We start from the raw sequence: 20,156 nt of genomic DNA on the forward strand, positions 1-20,156 counted from the left end.
CCTTGTGTGAGTCAATAAACAACCTTATAAAAACATTCTGCTAATGCTGGGGGTGGCTGATTCACCTTTCTCCACTGCAAGGGAGGGAATTCTATCGGGGAAATTAAAATAAGCCCTGGCAAAACCCTGAGGAGCCTCAGTGAAGTAGCCGGGTAAGCTGTGCCGCCTGAGATCTCAGGAGCAGCCCGTGGTGCCTGAGGACATCTTGTCCCACAGCTGCTGCAGCGAGGGTGTGCCTTTATCAGCTGAGGCCGGGGCTCCACTGCACTACTGCTGCCACCAAGGCCACCAACACTGAGATGGGCTGTAAGGGGATTGGCCCTGCTGCCAACCTTCAGGTCCCGGTCCCCCCCCAGCCTCAGCGGAGCTCATTAGCTCAAATGCCTCCTCCGCACTGCTGGATGATAAATGTGCTCCTGCCTTTTGGGGTGACCCTGCCCTCCATGATGAATGCTGCTCCATCCGCTGGCGCTGGCACCTCTGTGCCACCAGAAAGAGCTGGGAACAGCCCTGCAGTTTCTCTAGATGAATCACAAAGCTGATTTGGAAGAGAGGGGTAGGTGGCCTCAGCTCCCAAAAGCTTGCACTGGGGTTGTAAACCATCCCATGCCAGAGCTGAAATCCCCTTGTTCAGCCCCAAAAGCAGTTCCAAGCATGACTGATGCGCAAGGGCCTGGGATGGTCCCACACACTGAGCTTGCCTGTTACTGGAGCATCCCTGGCTGCCCTCCCAGGAGCTGGGTTCCCACCCCTCCACACTACTCTGACAAGACAGCAAGAAAAAGGGCTTGCGGGTGTGCGGGAAAAATATAATTTGGGAGATCCATTAGGAAAACTTATTAGGGAAAATGAGCTCACCCACTTCCTGAGTGCTTCCCCTCAGATCTGGGGCTTTGCCCCTCTGCCAGGAACCACGGAGAATCCCAGGGGGCCCACAGCGTTGTGGCAGAGCAAGGGGGGTTTGCTTGCAGAGGCAGAAAGGCTGCATAGGGTCGGCAGGCAGATGCTGCATCTAGTTACTCCTCCTCGTTCATTTTGGTTTCTGTGTGGGTGGCTCATGTGAGCAGAAAGGTGATGGGGAATGCATTGCGCGAGAACAGCCTGTCCTTTCAAACACCTAAATTTAAGCCAGTGATTTTGGTGTGTTTGCAGGGCTCACATATGCCCATTATTATTTGGAGAGCCGCAACAGCCACTGGCTTCACCCCCTCTTTCTCCAAGCGCATTGTTCCCCCATGAATCACTGCACCAGCCTTGTGGAATAAATCTGTTTCGACCTTGTCCTCATTCCTATTGTTGTGAACCATCTATGAGGTATTTGCACCAAAGTCACATCCCAAAGGTCATCTAATTTTTGGCAATCTGGCACAGGCACTCGTCAGGGAACGTAGATGGAGAGAGATGGAGTTTGCAAATCCTTGATACCTGCAGCATCTGTTCCCTAGCCCCTTGGGGACACCAGGTCGGGGATGCCACAACTCAGCCCTCGTCCTGCAGCACCAGCATGCGCTAACAGCCAATTAGCAAAGCTCCCCTTGGACCTGCCAGCATCTGTGTTGCAGAGATGCCACCAGCCACAGGGTACTTGTTTGGCTCTCAGGTGGAAGTTAGAAGGGAGACATTAGAAGGGAATAACGAGGATGGTGGGGGTCCCATGTCTCTGCAGCTTCCTGGTCCCCCAGCAATGGCTGACTGCATCTCCCATCCAGCTGTCCCTCTGCACCATCCCAGCAGGCTGTCACTGCCACTGGGAAGTGTGTGGGGAGGAGGAATAGAGGAAAGGAAACAGTGCAAGGCTGGGGAGGAAAGACTCCTGACATTGCCAACACAGCCCCAGCAAGCTGAACTCCCGCCCCGTCCCCAAAATTGCAAAGAAAAATAACCCCCAAATCACCACCCCCCCATCCAGCTGTCCCTCTGCACCATCCCAGCAGGCTGTCACTGCCACTGGGAAGTGTGTGGGGAGGAGGAATAGAGGAAAGGAAACAGTGCAAGGCTGGGGAGGAAAGACTCCTGACATTGCCAACACAGCCCCAGCAAGCTGAACTCCCGCCCCGTCCCCAAAATTGCAAAGAAAAATAACCCCCAAATCACCACCCCCCCCATTGTGATAAATGTTATTTCACTCGGTGCCAGCAGATAAAATCAAGTTGAAGCCACATGCCTTAAATACGAGGCTTTATCTGAGCCGGGTTTGAAGCCTGACCTTTACCACGGGTGCCATGCTCTCTGCCCCTGGCTTTTAGCGCCAGGAGCAGTTGCAGCACCTGAAGTGCCTCCAAGATGGCAGAGGACTGGGGAAGAAGAGAGAGGAGGAAGAGGAAGAGGTTTTCCTGACCAGGGATGGGAGGGAAGGAGGGCTGGAGGGGCTCGGGGATGGATTTGTTGCTCATTGAAGCAGGGCGAGCAGGCGGCACACGTGGGTTACGGCAGGAGGGCAGGCAGCCAGGCACAGATGTGGTGAGAGCAGCCGTGGGACGTGCTCCGAGCTGCCACCAGGCTCAGGCACCTGCAGGTGACGCCACCAGTCCCAAACTCTGCCCACTCTGAGCCCTCTCCCGCCCAAAGGGTAACTCTATTGGAGTGACTGGGCACCACCTTCCCCACACTCGCCAGGTGCCTTGTGCTGGGCAGGGACCAGACCCAGGTCCTCCACATCTCAGGTGACCACTGAACCACTGGACTTAAAAAAGAAACTAAACAAAATAGAGCCATTACCCCTCCATCACCTTGCTCTGCATCCTTAGTGGCTACTATGAACACCCAAAGGTTATATAAATAGCTAATTCTTTATATATACACAAATATTTATATATATGCTTGTTAAAGAAACATTAAACCATCTCTATTCAGAATGTCATTATTCTTCATCCATCTGCAGTGGTGATGGTGATATAGTGATGGACCAAGGGACAGTCCCTTAGCAGCAGCAGCCTCTCCCAGAGGCAGCAGTGGCTGAGAATGGTCCCATCATGACCTGAGTGGTCCCTGGGCCAGCACTGGGACATCCTCCAGTGGCTGTCACTTTGATTCACTGCTGTCCCAAGTTAATTTGTTACATGGCTAATGGGCGTTTCAAGCTGGGTTAAAGGATTTGTTGTCTCTAATGGGGCCAAGTGACATTGCCTTGGGTGACATAAATGCCTCACCTGTACAGGAATCAGGACTGCTGCTTCTTTAGCATGCATCTAAATAATTAGAGGTGCCTGCAACTTTTAACAACCTGAAACTTTTTTTTAATGCCTTAAAAACTGCAATTAAGAAATTTGGCCTCAATAGTAGGGAGATGCTGCCTGCAGCAAAGGCTCGGGCAGGGGTATTTGATAATGGGTTGCCACCAGCAAGTGATGGAAGACTTCAGAGACACAAAGCTTCAGACCCCAACCAGGGGCCCCAGCTCACCACCGAGACACAGCACAATGGTAAAGGGTAAAAAGTGAGTAAACTTGGGTTTTCTGCAGAAGAAAAAGCCAGCCACCCACACGCCAGGAAATCTCTCCTCTCCGTGTGGGTGGTGGAGACCCCAAGATGAGTTATCTCTAAAGGGCAACTCTGGGGATACCTAGAGATCTTCATCAGTGTGGATTCAGCATGCACCGAGGAGGAAATATCAGCATTGCCAGCTAGGACTTTGGGTTTTTGTGGTGTCGTACTTTTCAAAGCTCTTTTTAGCAGCTCATTTTAAAATCGGTTAGAAAATAGGAGCCTCCACACCCCAGGGCATCTCTGTGGACCTGTTCCCATGGCCATTGTGCTGCCTAGCCCCTCCTGGGATGGTTCTACCCTTTTTCCCTCCTGCTTTCCCATGGCATGCTTCTGTGAGGCAATGGCAGATCCCCAGTATGGGGGCTTCTTTTTAGGGCTATTTAATGAAAAATAACAGGACATGGGCAGTCTAAACCCAACCCTGTACCAGCAGAAGAGGCTGCTGCTGAAGGACTGTCCCTTGGTCTATCACCAGCATCCCACCAGCTCTCAGACCTTTACTCCTCACTGATGCTCAACTATAATAAATTTGCAGTAAAACAAAGAGCCCAGAATGATAAAATCAAGGTAACTGCAAGCAAAAAATCCCACTTGGTTCATCCTCAGAACTCACACCCATGCCCAGCTTCCCTGGGATGCCATTGAAGCAGAAGCAGGGCTTGCAGGCAGCTAGGATGCTTGCCGATCAAGGAGGGATGCGTGGCAAGTTATAGCTAACACCTATCTACCATATATAACGATGTGAAACTCCTACACCCACGCCAGCTCCTTCTCCACTCACAGGGAGGGGGGGCTGACATTTAAACCATCGAGGCTCCTGCCCGGCTGGTGGCACAGCTGGCAGGGAAACATCTGTACTGCAGATGCTACTGAAAGAAAAAAAAAAAATCACTATCTTGAGGTGGTTAGCATTAATTAGGGACAAACACACAGGCAAAAAAAAAATCCATCATGCTTATAACACAGTGTACTCATAACACAGCATCAGTGCACTTTTCCAAAGCTTTGTTATGGGATGAGGAACTAAATATGTGTGTGTATATATATATACACACACTTTTTTTTTTTACTATATGTATAAAAATTTGGACCTGGCAGAGATCTTTGCCTGGACAGAGAACAGCTGGCTCCAGCTCAGCTCATAAGAAAATTAAATGAAGGAGGAAAGGGGAAGAAAAAAAAAAAAAACCACCAAGCCCAGCATTGAATGTTTCTATCTCCACCAGCTTCAAGAAGGCTTCTCCAGCTGATCTGCCTCACAGTGCAGCTTGCTACAGCTGACTTGTTAACCAGCTGTTTCCTATCAAAGCCAAAGGCTTTTCCATGTGCCACATAAAGCTTAACAAGAGGCAAAGCAGGCTGCATTAAAAAGTAATCCAAGAGATACTTGCCATAAAGACAGGCAGAGGAGTCCCAGCTGCAGGAAGATGCTCCCCGCTGCTGGAAGGAAACACCGCATGTTGCTGCATGACATAGGAGACATTTTCCCAAAGCCAGGAAGTAGCAGCACTGCTGGGACTCCTGAAACTGTGAGGAGGTGGACAGGCAGCTGCAGAGACCAGGCATGCAGCACTGCATCCTACAGGGAGACATGGATCCAGGGCAGGTTTGCTGTTGGCAGCAGGGAGAAGAGCAAGAAGCAGATAAACAGTAAATTACCCAAAATGACACATTTGCTGGGGTCAGTGCCCCTCCTGCCGATACAGGCTTTTCTATGGCACAATTGGATTTATGGAAACAACCAAACGTGATTCCAGAGCAGCCTGCAATTCCAGCTCACTGCAGAGCCACTTCCCCTCTGCAGTCCCTAGGACAGAACAGCAAACCCTATGAAAACCAACCCACACGTCTCTGCCCTTCCTCAATACCCAGGGCTTCATCAGCTGACCTGGGCTTAGTTCACCGACCCAAACACTAGTTTTCAAGTTGAACAATTTAAGCACAAAAAATATATCCCTGAAATACAGTGAGAGGCAGGGAAGTTTATGAAAGGCTGTTGTTTGTCTCCCTCCTGTGGATAGATGCACAAATAAAATCCCCTCATCTTTTCCCCAGGAGCTCTGCTGATAAAACATCCTTTTTTCTACCTGGTTCACAGGTTTATAAGTCTGCATGAACATAATTTACCATTTGTAAGGCATCAAGGCAGAGCACTACCAGCCTGCAAGAAGCAACGGCCCATACGTATATATTCCCCAAGATCAATCGGCAGCCCAGTGCAGATGCCACTGTGGAGCTGGAGTGTTCAAGGTGCCAGCTAGATTTCTTTGGAGATTGTGTAACTGCAGTAGTTAAAGATATTTTCGCATTTAATATTCGACAAAAGAGCTATAAAGCCAAGCCAACCTCATACAAACTTGAGTGAGTGACTTGCATAGGCAGCAATGATTCAGCGTGCTGGTGTACAGTCACTGTAATTAAGAAACAAGTAAAATGAGATAAGAAGGAATAGGGTGTACTTTTAAAGGAATGTTTTCCTGGCATTTTCCCCAGAGTATTTTCACAAATAATCTGCCACAGTAAAGGAAAACAAACCCTCATAACGAACATAAAATAACCCTTTCAATTCCAGTAAGGAGCTATTTTCCCAGTCTCTAGTAATTGTGTTGTGGCTGAAGTAAGTTTAACAAAAGTAGCAAGTGTGATTTCAGTCCTATCTAATCTAAATGTAGTTCGCAAACCTTGGTTTCTTTCATTTTTTTCAACCTAGAGAAAGGTTAGAGGAGGAGGGCTGTGACTGTAGAAGTCTCAAACCTCAAAAGAATTGCAATACCAGCACTTGGAGTGCTCTTGCTCGTCTGCACATTTATCTCATCTCTGACTCACAACAGCGTTTCCTTCTGTTCAATTATCTGCAGTGGCTCTTTTGGGAGATCTACAGAAACCTGTCCTCCTTACACCTACACACCATGGGTTTATTCCTGATCACGTAAAAAAGCCACAAGCATCCACGCTCATAACCCATGCTATGTACATGCTATTTCACTTCCAAGTGCTGGCTTCGCTTCTTTCAGAAGAGGTGCAGGAGTCTTCCTTGACGGTAGGGTCCCACTCTGGAATTATGTTTCCATTTCCAGCAACTCACTCCTCCCCAAAGGCTTTACAACCCTTCACCATCCTCACCACCTCACATGCACTTTCCATGTCAAAGACCAGCCTGCCCTTCACCCAGCTGGACTGCATTTATCACCCATATGTTTCCTGGCCTCCATGTGAGAGCTGAGGGCTGCCAGCGCAGTGATCTGAACTCAGCATTGACCTTGCTTTCAGGTCAGAGCAGCAGACTTCCCCAGGTCCCTTCAACATGAACAATTATTCTATAGCCTTTTTTAAAAATCCCAGGGGTGTTGAAAGCAATTAGTTCATCTGTACAATACTTTTCACCAGTTTCTCTTCTCCTCTTAAAACTACAAAATATTATGACACCTGTCTAAAGTCTCCAGCATGCCATACCTCCCAAACAGGACAAGTTAATTTAGCAAGTAATTTTAGTGTAATTTTTTTCCACAAAAGCATAGAGATGCAAGATATCATTCCTGAAACTAAACCCAAGAACGTTTATTTTCAAAACAAGTTATTAAAAGAGATTTCACATCAATAAAATACAAGTCCTCAGTAGCTTTGCAAACTAAATGCTTATTTTCGTGACCGTTTGTGTTCTATGAGTAACCCAACAAGTCTGTTCCGAAGGAACTTTATTTCCTTTGCATACGACTTGCAAAATAAGTCCTTCAGCCTTTTACGCAAAACTCCTAGAGAAGGCAGATTGTGGCAACTGGGGATGTTTAGCATACTCTCAAAGAACTCACTCCACAGGTCAGCATTGGCAAGCCTGCAAAGGAACAAAAATGCATCAAAAAAATTTCTAAATCCAAGTTGTTAAAATACTAATTCCTGTATTTACCCTGCTCTCTCCCCAGTTACAGGCTGGAGCAACAGCAGACATTGTTGTAACACACAGTTTCCGTTATGGCATGCTAGGCACCAGGCTAATGAACCAGTGGGATTTTTCCTTGTTAGTTGTTGCTTCCTCCTTCAAGGCAGCAAGCAGCTGAGGACACCATGCAATTCACCACAGCCACTACTGAAATGCTTCTTGTGCCTAAGTCAGTGAATTTTACGAAGCAGTTTCCATGCACTCAACATCCACAGTTTTTAAGGCATGAAGTTTGCACGCAAGCAACACTGAAAACTGTACAGAAACTAACCTCAGACAAACCTGGTACTAATGACACATCTTTCTAGACAAGGGAAGGTTTAGAAAAGATTCAACACCAACCTTCTGAAGACTCCCTCAGGCTTCCAGGTTCCATTTTCATTCTTTACTTGCATGTAGGTACCAAAGAGCATGCAGTAGACCGTTGCTGCAATGCCAAAGTAGTCTGTCTAAAGAAAGTATACACAAGCTTCATATTAAAAAAATGTATCAAGACCACTAAAAATTAGCTGAAAAACACTGTGGAGCCAACAGGGTAAGCTCTGTAAGAGGATAATTCAGGATCATATTTTTGCAGCAAGCTGAATCTACAACTCTATTGCAAAAGTCTAATACGTCTGTACTGCATTTATTCATTCCGGATGCATGCAGTAAGTTCTGCAGGCTGTCTATGCAGTCTCATACCTGGTAGTTCCATGGTTTCTGCGTCAGCATTTCAATACACTGAAACCCAGATGTTTCACACTTTGCAGTAAATGCCGCTCCTTCAGGAAATAGTTTCATGTCTATACTCTGTCCCAAGTCAATGAGGGTCAGGCCGTGAGAGAGACCATCTATGTCACATGTATCGTTGTCCAGAAACCTTCAATCATGACGAAACGAAGTGATCGCATAAGTATCAATATATAAGTCACGATATGTTGGCATCTCAGGTAGGGAAATACTCGCCTTTCTCCAAGTATGAAATTGTCAGGCTTAATGTCACCATGAATGATTTTGCAGCTGTGGAGCTCTTCCACCATATAAAGAATTTTTACGGCAAAGTAGATGACAAGTGCTTGAGGCATCACCTTCTCAGGAAGCTTTTTGTAAATGTTTATGGCATTCTGCAAGCAAATTGATAGTGAAGGACTGTCAGCTACGTAGAAACAACTAGATATGGGTTACAGGTACATGTTGATAAACAGAGTATGTTCACAATAAAGGTCCATAAAGCAGAGAGCAGAGAAGACATTTGAATATTACAATATAATAGCACTCCAAAAAAGAAGACAGATGTTCCAGAGCATAAGCTGATTACACTTACTAGCAAGGTTCCATAGTTGTAGAGCTCACCAACCAAAATGCTTCCATTTTGAAAGAAATGAGCAGAATAAAAGTGGATGTAGAGATGGTGTACGCTTGGATTTAGCCTTTCTACCAGTTGTGTCGCTATATAGAACTCCCAAGGGTTGGCAGGCTTTTGGACCTGTAACCAAAATATTGATTTACTAGGAAAATCTAGGAGCATTAGAAGAAGTTCTTCTCAGGTTTGGTCTTTTGTTGTTGTTTTTTAATGGCAGACTAGGCATTTTTCCCTCTTGACCAGATAAAATATTTTTATCTACAGTAATTAACCTCAGGTCAATACACTCAATGATAAATCCTCTTGAATCAAGACTTCAATTATATGTCAAAATTCCACTGAGCCTTATACACTCTATTATTTAGAAATATCAGTCTTAGAGATCTCCAACATTGAAGTTCTGCTGGCAACAGGTATTTTGTTTAAGAGAGAAGGCTTTTGAATTCAAAACAGGAAAAACTTTCCGATTCCTTCTCCTGCTATGTTAAATACCCGATGCTACAAAAAAACCTCTTTAAGTCACTTTTACATACTAGAAAGCTCCCAGGTAAGGTGTTACACTTAAGAGGATTTTTGCTGAAACATTAAATGCTGCAGAGAAGACCCACAAAAAAATTCTAAAGGTAGGACTGATGCGAAGAGGCTACAGCAGTGTATGTGAACAGTCACATAACCACATTTCAGCCAGACTGTAGTAACTGTACACATGCCCTCTTGGCCAGCAGCAGATGCGGGGATTTGTGACCTCATACAACTCTCTTGGGCTAAGCTTGCCTTGCAGTTGCACACACTTTCCTTTACCATGTGTTCACAGCAGAACCACTGCCATCATTTGTTGCCCATTCTTGCACTGAAGCAGCCTGGAAAAAGACAGGGCAGGGCAGAGCAGAGAGGGAGCTGCTTGAGCTACAATTGCCACCAAGGCAAGTGTGTTTATTACTAAAACTACACCAGAGAGCTATCATGCAGCAAAGCTTACGTAATAGCCAGCTGCCACCAAACAGACTGGCTGCACAAGGTGCAAAAACGCTAGTGGGCATGTATCTGGAACAAAGAGAGGTCCTGATTTTATCACCAAGCCACACACATTTTCATTTGCTGTGGACTAAGAGCACTTGCACAAGTAGCTGCCTTTGTCCAGCTAAGAAACATAGGGTAGCTGTAATTCTTACTCCTTAAGATACTTGTGGCTGCTTTATAAAGAAAACATGAAGAGGCAAGGCAAGACAAGAGGATAAATAACTTCCCATGCAGAATGAGTCAGACATCATAGAATTTAATCTGAACAAGGTTGAGGATAGACCAATGTTTTTCTTCATATGTATAAGTGAGAAAACCCAGCAGATTAGGTGTCATTACTAAAAAACTCCAGAATTTTCCAGCAGAGCTATTCTGAATCAACACTACTTACCTTGAATATTACTTTCTGATTGTTTCTGGGGTTACTTGCATCCAGAATGGAAGCCTGATAGACTTGAGCAAAAGCTCCCTCTCCAACCAAGTAGTCCACATGGTATGAGCTGGAACCTTTAAGAGATTAACAACATTAAGTCCTGCTTATGAACTTCACAGAACAGACATCACCACTCGGAGGAGAAAAATAAGGAAAAAAGAATATACAATGTATTGCTTTAACCCTAATGCTCAACCCCTTGCTCAACAGGTCTTTTCTTGCTAGCCAGCCTTTCTGTAGAAGAGAGCCTGTACTCTTGAGAGCAAGAGTGCTGCAAAGAACCACATGCTAAAAAGAATAATAAAAAAATAAAATCAGTGCTTCTACTTTAGTCTGACTCCCTGGAAGAAATCAAGTTCCAAAGTTCATTCTTAAAAAAAAGTAAACACTAATGTTTAAGTCATACAAGTATGTTGCAATTTCTGTCATACAGATTTTGTTGACATGAGGCTTCTGCTGTTCTATACAAAGTTTAAGAGCTGTGTCACAGACTACTAGGGGAGGAAAACCAGGAAAATTTTCTACTCAGAATGACTAATCAAAAATGCTTATCCTATAAAAGACAAACAGGTTAAATTTCAAATGTAAGCTTTAGCTAATCTGGAAGCTATCTGGATATATGTGCAAGTAAAACAAATTAGAAAAATACTTCAGAAGTTCCCAGAAAAAAGGTCAACAAATGCTTTAAAGTGAAATGTTTGAAGAGCTCTTACCCAGTGGGAGTTCAGTCTTCAGTTTGATGGATGGAAGAGTAGATTTCCACTCAAAGTAGTTGGCATAGGTGTGGAGTGGTTTAGGAAGCTCTGATAAGAATTTGCAAATCAATTCCTTATCCCAAGGGTTCTCAACAAGGACTTAATGGAAAGAAGAAAAATATTTAAGCTCTAAGAAAAGCATCATTTCAAAGAGGTAACACAGGCTTATACTAGAACAAGTATCACTGATTTAGGAAAAACACAAACCAACCTACAAAAATCAAAGAGGGCTAAATTAAATATTCCTCATTTTAGTCAATACAGCTTTTATATGTATGTCTTCCCTGTTACAGCTGCCCAGAAAGACAGATGTTTGTGAAGTATTTGAGCCTCAACTAACAAAGAATCCATAGGCACTCTCGAGTACTCCTGGTACCTAAAGAAACTCTTTGGCATTATGTAACACAGGTATGACCCATATTTGTCCTTCCTTACATCACTTCCATATATGCAGTGATATCCTTGGAGGAGCTGCGAGACTGTTTGCTCACTGAAGTGACCACCTTCATGTTGGAACAAAGCACTGCTGCAAGAACACAACACCGCTCCAGTCTCAGACTTGACAGAAGAAAATTGTATGCAATGCTCTGTACCTGCAGCTCTAACACTCTGCACTGTCCTGTCCTGCCCAGCTCCAGACAGATTTTCACAGGAAATTTTGTCCACCCCAACAGATGAGGGATATTCCATTCTGCTCATGGCTGTCTGCTCATGTAATCTTTGAGAAGCAGCTGTAGCAATTCCTTGAATTCCATTTCCTTGAAGCTCTCCTCGTTCCGCAATGTGCTCAAGAGCAGGGCTGCATATTTAAGACAAAATATTATTAACTGACAGAGCTTCCATGGTATTTTTTGCCTCTTCAGTAAGCAAAAACCTGTCAACTGTCCATGCTTGTTACTTTGGCCATAACCAACATTAAGATGAATAAAATGGACATTTCTTAAGAAAATAAGATTCGATTATATTGTACTACCCATAGTTTAATAACTTTCAAGCTCATCGGCCAACAAGTTCAGCCAACATTGAAAAGAAAGCAGTAGTTTTACATTTATTTACATTTACATTAAAAAACTTTTTGGACAGTTAACTTTTAATTTAAATTGTGTCAGAAAACTTAAACCACAGGAGCATTTTTAGGAGCATAATCACCATATCCAGGTTCATTTAACTCAGCTAGGTGACAAGATGTATGCTAAGCAGAGCCAGTCCAACACAAATATGTCAGCTCTAGATTACTTGGAAAACTTGAATCAAGAGCAGCATAGCAGACCTGCTTGCTCTGGCACAGATTTGCCTAGCACTCTTAAGTCTTGAAAAACTCAGAAAGTAATGACATACCTTAGCTTCTTAAGTTTTTTCTGCTTGTGCAGTTCTTCAGAAAACTCCAAATCCATTTGCAGCAAGTCATCCTTGCAGCCTGAACAAAGGGAGTAGCGACAATAGCAAATGTTTATTTTCCTCAAAGGTAAGCACATTTAGAGTATTCTTACCAAGACAAGAAGGTTAAGTCACACTGCAGCTGTGAAAGCTGCTAAGGTATCACAAGAGCTAGAATGGAACAGGTTTATTTTAAAATATATTCAGAAGGACAACAGCTTGATTTCTTAGGGAGTGTATTCAAACACTAAAGAGGGGCAGGTGAGCATAAAGTTGCTCCCAGAATGGGGAGGTACTATGACTTCAGTCAATTTTTTTTTACTTTTTACAGCCCTTCATAGCAGTTCAGAACAGCAGTTCAACAGCACAGCCAAAGCCTCTCTTGTCCCTCGCCACCGTCTCTTGTTCCTCCAATTAAAAATTCTTGGAAAGCTCATGTGCTGGCCAGCCCATGCTCCCAGCTGCTGTTCTGCGAGGAACACATACTCAGAAGTGGCAGCAGTAGGAGTCATACCTATGTAGTATTTGGGAAGGCTGGTAACCAGGGCACAGAAATGTTATGCAGTACTGAATTAGATGCTCTCAACCTCAAGTATTAATTATTTTACCTTTGTCCTCCAAAGCTGGTCGCAAATGTGCTGACAAGTAATTAAATGGTGTTGATACAAGCTGGGCAGCTCGTGCAAAGTCTCTTGTGTTGTTTGGACTGGGAGCTAACGTTTTATTACTACTTTGTACATCCCACACCGTATAATCATCCCTCAAGAACTCTGCTGTCCCTGCTTCTTCCTAGACAGAAAAAATATATATATAAAGATTTAAAACTTAGCCAACAAAGCTATGCTCTCAGAGCTGCACTGTAACCTACCAGCAGTCTCTGCAGTCAGTTTCAATAATGTTGAGTCTGTCTGTGTCAACTTACAATATTAGAAAAATAAAGGAATGCCAATATAAGCTAAATCACAGGTTTATATAGTTTTGTATCAGACCTGAATGTTGGCAATACTCAATAACACAGCAAAATGACAGAAAATAAAAAGTTGCTTTAAAAGTCTGAAAAATCCCATCTCATTACTTAGAGATCACTTATATCCAAGCAGCCTTAAGGTTTACACATCATCTTGGCTATGAAAACTGTTAGGTGGTTATTAGAGCAGTGTCTCTTGCTCCCTGTCCTTTCTCTCCCAAACAGATGCCAAATCCACACATCAACTACACTTAGTTTTGTTCTAGGGATAGAAGACTCCACTGTCAAGCTCCTAGAAGTTGTGTGAAAATTAGCAACTGAAAACATTCATCTCACTGACCGGAAATGGGAAAGCATATCTAGACTTCAGCTAGGTATCATTCACATGAATGTTGCAGGATTAGGATAGAACAAAGGTAAATACAACCACCTGATATCCCTTATAAATACCTAACCCATTTTCAAGGCTAATTATTGCAATAAGACCAAGGACTCACTTGTGTACCCACTGTACAATCAGTCAAAGGACGTTCTCCAATAGTTCTGGGCTCTCCTGGCTTGTGTTTATGCTGTGGAATCCTGACAAAACAGGATTAGAATAGTTTTTCCCCAGAAACTTTCCCAGGCAAACTGATCATAAAGACTTGTTTGGGGTTTTTAAAATTATTATTACTTTAGTTTTTAAAAGAATCCCATTTGGAGATGCTTAGAGAAGTTGCAGTAGCTCAAAGAAACAGGCTATCCACAGTGATCCAACACAACCAAGCATAAGCATCTCAAGCACACTGTCCAAACAGAAAAGCTGTGCAATTCCACAAAGAAGCAGCCTACACCTTTCTCATGCCACTTCCACAAAGCTGTTAGCTATTTTACCCAAGCCAATTCTGATATTACAAATACAGTCTCAGCAAAATTATATGGAATAGAATCAATCCTATACATAATTCTTAATCAACCGAACCACTCAGCTGTTACTATTTTCCTCCTTACCTGTTATTCTCTTTTTCATTCTCATCTTCAAATACAGAAAATGCAGGCATGACAGGGGCAACAATATTAGTTTTCAGACCTCCATCAGGCTCTTAAAAATAAGAGATAACCAGTATTACCTTCACCCAAAAAAAGTTCTCAGTCACATTTTCACTCCTAACTAGGTCATGGCTGCACCCAGTTAGACTAGGAGCATTCTCAGAGTTGTCACTCAATCTCTCCTATAAGCTCTTGGAAATGGGGAAGATTTTTTCTTCCAGCTCAAAACCAAGACTAGCCAGGAGTACAGAAGCCTTCTCAGCTGCATCTGGCCAGTTATGAAATATCTCTGTGCTCACTATTGTAAACCACTGCTACTGCCTAGTTTTCAGACAATTTTAACTGTTACAATAAGCTGGCGATTGGATACTAACACCTAGGCTGCAAAATATTTTAGAAAAACATGTTCAATGCACACATTAATAGGCTTGCTAACAGTTAAGTCTTCTGCCATTCTCAGACTACACATCAAAGTGTCAGTAAATTAAATCATCAGGAAAGAAGCTGCTTCTTCACAACTACTCAAACAACTACTTACCTCAAAATTATGAGAACAGGCGGGAGGAGTAAATGGGAAGTAAAGAAATATCATGGACTAAAAAAATAGTACATACCACTTTTTCTGCAAAATATTTCAAATTGCTCCTCACTTTTGTCAAGAGAAGATGATTCAGGCAAGATGGGTGTTTGAAACATATCCATGAGAAACCCTAAAAAAAAAAAAAAAGAAATAAAACCCACAAGAATATCACCTCCAGTAAAATAAATGTTCAGAGATTCTTCCATTGTGTATAGTCAAATCAAATGCAAATTATTTATTATGATTTATCAAATACCAACTATTCCTTCTTACTGCATTTAAACACTCCACACAGCTAAAACATAGGAAGAACCAACTTGGCCAATACATACTTGTTGGTGCTGTGACCTTTTTTTTTCTCCCCTGAGATGAGATTTTAAGTACTCCTGAAGGAGCTAATTCTCCTTTATCTTCTTAGATATTTGGAAAACTAATGAATACCATAAGCTTTTTGGATTTTTCTTTTTGTAGATATCTATTCATCTGCAGCAGTTTGCTACAAGGCAGCAGTTAACAGGCTTACTATCAAAACAGAAGAACATGGTAGGTAGAGTACAAAAAGGATAATACGGCATCAGGATATTATTACTCTACATCTGACTTCAGAAACACAATTGCAATTTCCCTTTCAGGATTTTCAAAAAGCAATGTTTAGAATTGACAATGTCTGTTAAATAATCAAAGCCCTTTTGCACAAGTCATCCTTGTTTCAGCTTTGGGGGAAGCTCAACATCAACCAGAGTTAGTTTATTAACTCCCTAACATTCTTCCACATTAGCCTGTTGTAGGTCTTCATCTCAGAAACAGAAGTCCCTGACAGTATTGCCAAGAGCAGCTCAGAGAGCATGCTGCCCAAAGAAGCCTGGCAAGTGTATTGCCAGTGACTGAACCAGAAGTTCACCTTATGTGGCTGCTGGGATGTTATTAAAGCATCTATTTCTTCGGCTAAGTTATTACTCCCCCTACATCTGAAGGATGTGGTCAAAGTTTTGGGTCATCCAGTTGCAGAGGAGTACTAATACTATTAATTTTATTTTCCTTTTTGACTGAATAGTGCACACACCCATTGCTAGATAGCCTCTTTGTGTATTCAGCTCCACTAAAATTACCAGGCAAGATGAAACTAGCACATTGATCCAGATGCTTACCCAACGCTTCCTTCGTATGAACTGTAGGCGAAGGTTGCACTTTGAACGGTGTTCCCTGCGTTGCGCCTCCCAGTGAGGTGTTTGGGGTAACTTGAGAAGCATTTCCAGAAGCAAAGGAAGAATTTCCAACTCTAGATGCTAGAAATTAGAACAGCAAGATAATTTCTGAAGTAGCCTGGGATTGTTTATTAACATTTCAGTAGCTAGCAAAATGTTAGTAAGTGAAGTAAACAAGATGAGTAGCAGAATGACAACCCAGAATTTTGGAAGAGATTTTGGGTTGTTCAGAGCAGGTTGCCAAGGAGACTACTCTGAAGGGCAAAAGAGACCTTGGACATCTGAGTGGACTCCAAAGAACCCATCTTCAATTCACAGGGATGATCCATTCTGACACAAAGTCAAGCAGGCAGGAAGCCAGCAAGGACAAACAGCAAACTCCCAACCAAGCTCAAACAAAAAAGGAATTGCACAGAAGGTGGAAATAGGAAAGGCATATAGAGACACTGTCTAAACGTGCAGAGATGGAGTTCGGAAAGTAAAAAAGCTTAGCTAGGGTTGGAACTAGTAGCCACATGATATTGATCCCCAGCCAATACGTCATACCAATAGCATAAATCTTTATCAAAACTTGGCTTATTACCTTCTTTCACATCCACAGAAGTAGTTAGTACAGTGCATCTTTTCTTGGGATGCCTTCAAAGGAAAGATTAAGAACATCAGCTTGAAATAAAAGCTACTTAAATTCCACCTTCAGTTCAGCACTTAGCAGCACTGCACTCTAAGCATTAAGGAGGCCTTTCCCAGTCTAGAACAAAGAAAACATCCAAGACAGACAGCAACTAGTGATCCTGTATTTCCCCCATGAATGACTCTTGTTAGTCACACAAATGAAGCAAGTGAGAGATCCTTTAGAATATTATTAGAGACTGCCCCCAGGAAGTTTCTCATACAGCTGCCAACAGGTACAAAATCTGAAAGGCAGCAGATTCCTTTAAAAAGTTTAAGGTGAGATCTACATGAACTAAGCATACCCTGTTTTAATTTCAGGCATGCCAGGGACAGCAAGGCTGAATAATTACTTCAGTCACATGTAGTATTTCCTTAGTTATTATAACTGAAACATAGGGTTAAAGGAATTAAAACCTGAAATGAGGACTGTAAGTTATATAAGTTTGATCAATGCCTAAATACTGGTTTTCACAAACTACTTGACATTTTTTTCAGAAGAGGAAGAAAGACTTTTTTTTTGTTAACTTCCAGCTGAAGTGTCAATACTGAAGACTTGAGAGCTTGCAGAGCAAGAGCTAGCCTGTTTATACATACTGTTCTCCAGTGCTCCAGTTAAGAGCCGAGCCAGGATGTGCCTGTTCCCGAGCTGAAACATTACTGAATGGAGGGCGTAATAAACTGTTCTGGAGTTCTCCAAGCTCTAGCTGAGTTTTGACCGCATCCTTCTTAAATGTTGATTCCCACAAGGAGGTTGATGTCATCTGCTGGCCAACAGGTTTCACTGACTGCAGTGTAAGAGCAGTGGATGATAAAGTACTTGATCGAGGCTGGTCTGGCACCAGACCTCGCGAGTTTTGCAGATCTGAACTTTGACAAGATGCCATCCGGTTCTGCTGTAGAGCTGCACTGGGTGTCACATGTGGGTGCATCTTTAGAGATAAGAAAAAAGTTCTTTTACGTTCGTAAACCTCCCCACAAATATAGCCATTGCCATTTTCCTTTGTATTTCTGCAGAACTGGAACAGGTTTTAATGCATAAGAGAACTTTCATAAGCAACAAACTAAACAGTAGAGAAGCAAAAACAAACTTTTGGGTTTAACAATTAAATATCTACAATTAAATATTAAACAATTAAAGTATATTTCATCAAGCATTTAAAGTTATGTTAGGAATCTACACTAATCATGTATTGCAGCTTCAACTTCTAGATTTGGTTAGCAAACTACTCCGGTTACCATATAAAGCATGGTTAAATGTTACGAGGTAAGTTCATGAAGACTGCTCTGATTGATCATAGCACATACTTACCACTGTTTTATTTTGTTCAGGCAACGTTGATTCTGGTTCCAGTGTAGTTTCCTCCAGGCTTTTGGTGACCTGTTTCAACTTCTGCTGCAGGGCTTGCAGTTCAAGGTCAGCTGATTCTTTTTTCCTTATTGCGTCTCTGTTTTCTTCTTCTAAGGATAAAACAATGATATTAAGTGAAACGGTTAACTGGTATCCAGAATAATTGCTCAACACAGACAATTACAAGCAGCTTGATTTTAAAATTTAGATATATATTCTGTGCAACAATAGGATGACACTCTGCTCTAGAGGCGGAAGTTTGGGAGAAACAGGTATATATGCCTCTCACTCCTGATCCCTCAAGGGAGGCTACACACCACTCTCAGCACTGGCTGGGCAATCAGCGGCAGCCCTAATGCTTTTTAGCTAAGTTCACAGGCCAGCCTTCCTCTCTCCTGGTGTGCACTTGTGGTGCCAGGCTCAACCACTTGTTTTAAAAATGCATTGGCATCTTCCATCCCACTGAATCTCTCCTTGTTCCACTGACTACCATTCATCCATTTCTTCCTTTACCAAATAAGATAATGACTTCTTTTGTCCAGCAACATCCTCCAGCAACATTTTTTCCCCTCAGAAACTTGTCAGATACATAACTAATTTCTGAGCAGCTGCTCTTCATTTGCACTCAGTTGTGGTTTTGCTTCTCCAAGATCTAATTTGTCTATTTGAAAGCTCACCTACTTTTTCTCCAAAACGTCATCATTCAGCAAACAAAGTTATTCCCTCTAACTACAAACCTTGAGACCATAACAGCTACAAGCATGCCATCACTGACTACACAAGGGGCACCCCACAGCTACATTTACCAATGCCAGGTGAAGACAGAGTGCTGCTCTCTTTGCTTAATCGACATGGGCAAAGTGTGGCATCATACATAACCATATTGCAGTTTAAAGTAGACTCTGCACTCTTTCTGATTACAGCCTGCTGATAGGAACCAAGACACTCTTGATCTTGAATTTCAGGTGGCAGAGAGCCACGGCTAGAGCTCACATCAGGGTAACTGCCAAGAGCTGCTCACACTTTCCTCCTGTTCCCTCAGAAGAAAAACCAAACTCTATGAAAATCTAGGTTTAAAAAGACAAACCCAAGGGATGAGCTTAAACAGTAAATGTTGATGTCAATTGTTTGGCACGTTACCCGGTGTTTCTAAGCTCACTCCACCCTGCTTCTGTACAGGGATGCTAATATAGCCTTTCAGTTTTCAGGCTTCAATAGAGAGGTTCAAAAGAAACTAATGCAGCTAAGTACTAGTTTTCCAAGAATGAGAATGTTTCTGAAACAGCTAGATGGACAGAGAAGAATACCCAATTTGTGCTTCCTTCTGAGGCACTCGTCTTTCTTGAAATATCTTTTAGCTCTTAGCTCCTCAAATGAAAGTTCAGAGCCTTCACATATGAGCAGGTTTTTATTGTACATTGCAACCTGCTCACATTCGACAACAGTAGATGATGACTTTGGAAGAACTTCAGATTTGGAGATGTACGTAATGTACTTTCTGTAAGGAAAAACAAGAAAAAGCTCTATTGAAGTTTATTGGATTCATTCTGGCAGCATGTTAACTTTTCCACAGTGCGACTTCAAAAAACCACAAACACTTACACTTCTTCTCTTCCACCAGAAGAACAGGACTGAACACCAGCGGAATCAGGACCCTAAAGCAGGGCAGGGGAAATAAAATTAAAAATCCGGTATCACAGGTAGCCATCAACTTTTACAAGAACAGGAAGCCCCTGATATTTAAGTCTGATTGAAGAGATGACAATTCAGACCATGAGCATGGCAAGACCATATCAGAAAGAGAGCTCTACGAGTCCTCAGAGCCTGAGGAAGTTTGTCCTGAAGAGTTAGCCATAAAATGGTTTGCTGTAGTCTTTGAGAGCTTTCGGAAGATGAACAAGATCCCAGAGAACTAAGAGACAGATGTAGTTTTAGAAACTGCAGTCCAGAAGGACACTGGAACAAGCTGGAAAATGTAGCTTCTATTCCAAAAAGCAGGAAT

General features: G+C 42.8%; 1 protein-coding gene across 1 annotated transcript in view; it reads right to left on the reverse strand.

Annotated features, from left to right (window-relative positions):
- Positions 1-7,122: 7,122 nt before the first annotated feature.
- The window catches only part of BUB1 (BUB1 mitotic checkpoint serine/threonine kinase), a 16,786-nt gene continuing 3,752 nt past the window's right edge, over positions 7,123-20,156 (reverse strand). Inside the window, exons 7-25 of the mRNA XM_010179289.1 lie at positions 19,757-19,809; positions 19,462-19,652; positions 18,116-18,264; positions 17,401-17,735; positions 16,718-16,770; positions 16,078-16,215; positions 14,964-15,059; positions 14,311-14,401; positions 13,818-13,899; positions 12,962-13,142; positions 12,315-12,393; positions 11,570-11,775; positions 10,935-11,075; positions 10,180-10,295; positions 8,730-8,891; positions 8,372-8,529; positions 8,108-8,285; positions 7,766-7,872; positions 7,123-7,318 (exon numbers count right to left, since the gene is read on the reverse strand). Of these exons, the coding sequence (XP_010177591.1) occupies positions 7,123-7,318; positions 7,766-7,872; positions 8,108-8,285; positions 8,372-8,529; positions 8,730-8,891; positions 10,180-10,295; positions 10,935-11,075; positions 11,570-11,775; positions 12,315-12,393; positions 12,962-13,142; positions 13,818-13,899; positions 14,311-14,401; positions 14,964-15,059; positions 16,078-16,215; positions 16,718-16,770; positions 17,401-17,735; positions 18,116-18,264; positions 19,462-19,652; positions 19,757-19,809 (2,712 nt within the window). The remainder of the gene's footprint in view (positions 7,319-7,765; positions 7,873-8,107; positions 8,286-8,371; positions 8,530-8,729; positions 8,892-10,179; positions 10,296-10,934; positions 11,076-11,569; positions 11,776-12,314; positions 12,394-12,961; positions 13,143-13,817; positions 13,900-14,310; positions 14,402-14,963; positions 15,060-16,077; positions 16,216-16,717; positions 16,771-17,400; positions 17,736-18,115; positions 18,265-19,461; positions 19,653-19,756; positions 19,810-20,156) is intronic.

This window comes from Mesitornis unicolor, unplaced genomic scaffold (genome assembly GCF_000695765.1).
Source record: "Mesitornis unicolor isolate BGI_N332 unplaced genomic scaffold, ASM69576v1 scaffold40222, whole genome shotgun sequence".
In the NCBI taxonomy this organism is placed as follows: Eukaryota; Metazoa; Chordata; class Aves; order Mesitornithiformes; family Mesitornithidae; genus Mesitornis; species Mesitornis unicolor.